This window comes from Empidonax traillii, unplaced genomic scaffold (genome assembly GCF_003031625.1).
Source record: "Empidonax traillii isolate 1590-97213 ecotype Southwest subspecies unplaced genomic scaffold, ASM303162v1 scaffold2614:size20788, whole genome shotgun sequence".
Classification (NCBI taxonomy): Eukaryota; Metazoa; Chordata; class Aves; order Passeriformes; family Tyrannidae; genus Empidonax; species Empidonax traillii.
The window spans coordinates 18187-20788 of NW_020957807.1; the positions used below are offsets into that span (position 1 = coordinate 18187).

The window sequence follows — 2602 nt, forward strand, 5'->3', positions numbered from 1 at the left end:
TGGAGTGCTGTGTCCAGCTCTGGGCCCTCAGCTCAGCAAGGACATGGAGGGGCTGGAGCAGGGGCAGAGAAGAGCAACGAGGCTGGGGAAGGGACTGGAGCACAATTGCCATGAGGAGAGGCTGAGGGAGCTGGGGGGGCTCAGCCTGGAGAGGAGGAGGCTCAGGGGACACCTCAGCACTCTCCAAAAGCCCCTGACAGGAGGGAGGAGCTGGGGGGAAGGGTTGGGCTGTGCTCCCAGGACAAGGGGACACAGCCCTGAGCTGTGCCAGGGCAGGGTTAGGTTGGATATCAGGAAGAAGTTCTTTCCAGGGAGAGGGCTCAGCCCTTGGGATGGGCTGCCCAGGGAAAAGGGTGGAGTCCCCGTCCCTGGGGGTGCTGAAGCAGAGCCTGGATGTGGCACTCAGTGCCATGGGCTGGGGGACAAGGTGGGGTTGGGGCATGGCTTGGACTCGACCATCTCCGGGGTCTTTTCCAACCCAGCTGATTCCATGAAATCCTCTCCTCCCCAAAATCCTCACCTTTGCTGCCTCCTGAGCCAGCTGCAGCCGGGCCAGGAAGTCGTTCTGGGCACGGAGCAAGGTCATCTTCTCAAAGACACACTCCTGCACCTGGGCCACCATCAGCCTCACCAGCATGTCCAAGGAAGGGGCGCTCATATCCAGGCTGGGAGCGTTGGAGAAGTTCTCCTTCAAGTAGTTAAAGGCACCTGCACGAGGGAGAAGCTCCTTGGGGGTCACCGGGCTCGGAAGCAGCAGGGTCAGATTTTTGGATCCCCACCAGTAGTGCAGGAGAAACTCCACCCACGCATCCAACATGTCACCCCCATGGCAGGTGTCCCCCACCCCCGAGGGATGGAGACCACCCCTCTGATGGGATTGTGGCCACCACTTCAGCCAGCACACATGGAGCTTCAACCACCCAGGTTCATCACTGCATCCAGCAGGAATATGTGGAGATAGATGGGAACAGTGATGGCTTTCCTTTCCTTCTCTTCCTTCCCTTACACGTTCAAGGGACACAAAAGTGTCATTTTTATGCTTTAATGTTGCTGGATGACTACAGATGACAACCCCCAAAATGGCTTCACCCCTGTTTTCCTTTGAAACCAAACTGTTCTCAAATAATATGTATAAAATATATATACTTAATATGCATAATATATATTATATCTATTATCTAATTAGATATGATATGATTCTATATTATATACAGAATACAATATTCTATATAATAATATATAGAATGTATTATTCAATTATATATTACATAGAACATTATAATATGTAATAAAATAAAATATATATTATTATATTACCTAAATATTTTATATTATGATGATATACAATAGTGTATATATATTATACTATAGTATATAATAGTATATTAATATATTATTTAATACATAATAGTATATACAATATACTATAGTATATATTGTCTATATTATGTATAAAACATATATTGTATAGCATTAGTATATTTTACATATATGTATCTTTTATGTATATATCTACTATACATTATGATATATATTACCTATGGTATGTATATTATATTTACTATATATATACTATATATATTACATATAATATATAATAGTGTATACTATACTATCTAATAGTTTATTTACATTCATATTATATTAACATATGATCATATATATTAGCATTTATTACATATTCACTAGTATCTTACTGTATATAAAACATAAAATATAATGTAGGCACTATATGTTTTATGCATAGTATATATAGTATATATTCTCTATATATTATATATAGTATATATATTATATACACTATGATATATATAGTATATGCATTATATATAGTCTCTATATAGTACACAGAATATATATAGTATATGTATTATATATACTCTCTACTATATATTCTATATATAGTACACATATTCTCTACTATATATAGTATAATATATATACTATATATATTACATATACTCTCTATTATATAAAGAATATAAAATATATATACTATATATACTTTCTACTACATATAGAATATATAGTACATATGCTATATATAGTATATATAACATAATATATATATACTATATATAATATATATATAGTGTATATATTTACAAACATTATATATATATATATACACACAAGCAGCCATCACTCACCATCCTTTCCCTCCAATCCCCCCCAGGATTCATTCCCCATCCCCCGGCTCCCCTCCCCTGCCCGGGGGTGGGTGCTGATGATGCCGGAGGTCCCCACGTACCCGCTGCCCTCTGGAAGGCGTCGATGGCCTGGTTGAGGCCGGGCAGGGCGGCGCGGGCCTGGCGCGCCCCGATCTGGGTGAGCAGGGCGCCCAGGTTGAAGAGGACGCTGCCCTTCTCGAAGGCCAGAGCGCGCTGGTGGGACGGCACCCCCGTCAGCGAGTCGTACCTGCACGAGGGAAGGGTCAGCAGCTGCCCACCCGCCCGGCATGGACCCCCAGAGCTGGTCTTGACGGTCCCTCCCAACCCAAACCACTCCATCCTTGCCCGTGGACGCAGGAGGAGCCTGGAGGGTGGTCGGTGCTCCACGTGGGAGCCACCACTCCCATCATGGTTCATCATGTTCCCCCTTC

General features: G+C 42.9%; 1 protein-coding gene across 1 annotated transcript in view; it reads right to left on the minus strand.

Annotated features, from left to right (window-relative positions):
• Positions 1–2581, minus strand: part of LOC114072089 (rhophilin-1-like) — a 15868-nt gene extending 13287 nt beyond the window's left edge. Inside the window, exons 1-3 of the mRNA XM_027910010.1 lie at positions 2517–2581; positions 2252–2418; positions 521–708 (exon numbers count right to left, since the gene is read on the minus strand). Coding sequence (XP_027765811.1) covers positions 521–708; positions 2252–2418; positions 2517–2581 — 420 coding nt within the window. The remainder of the gene's footprint in view (positions 1–520; positions 709–2251; positions 2419–2516) is intronic.
• Positions 2582–2602: the final 21 nt, after the last annotated feature.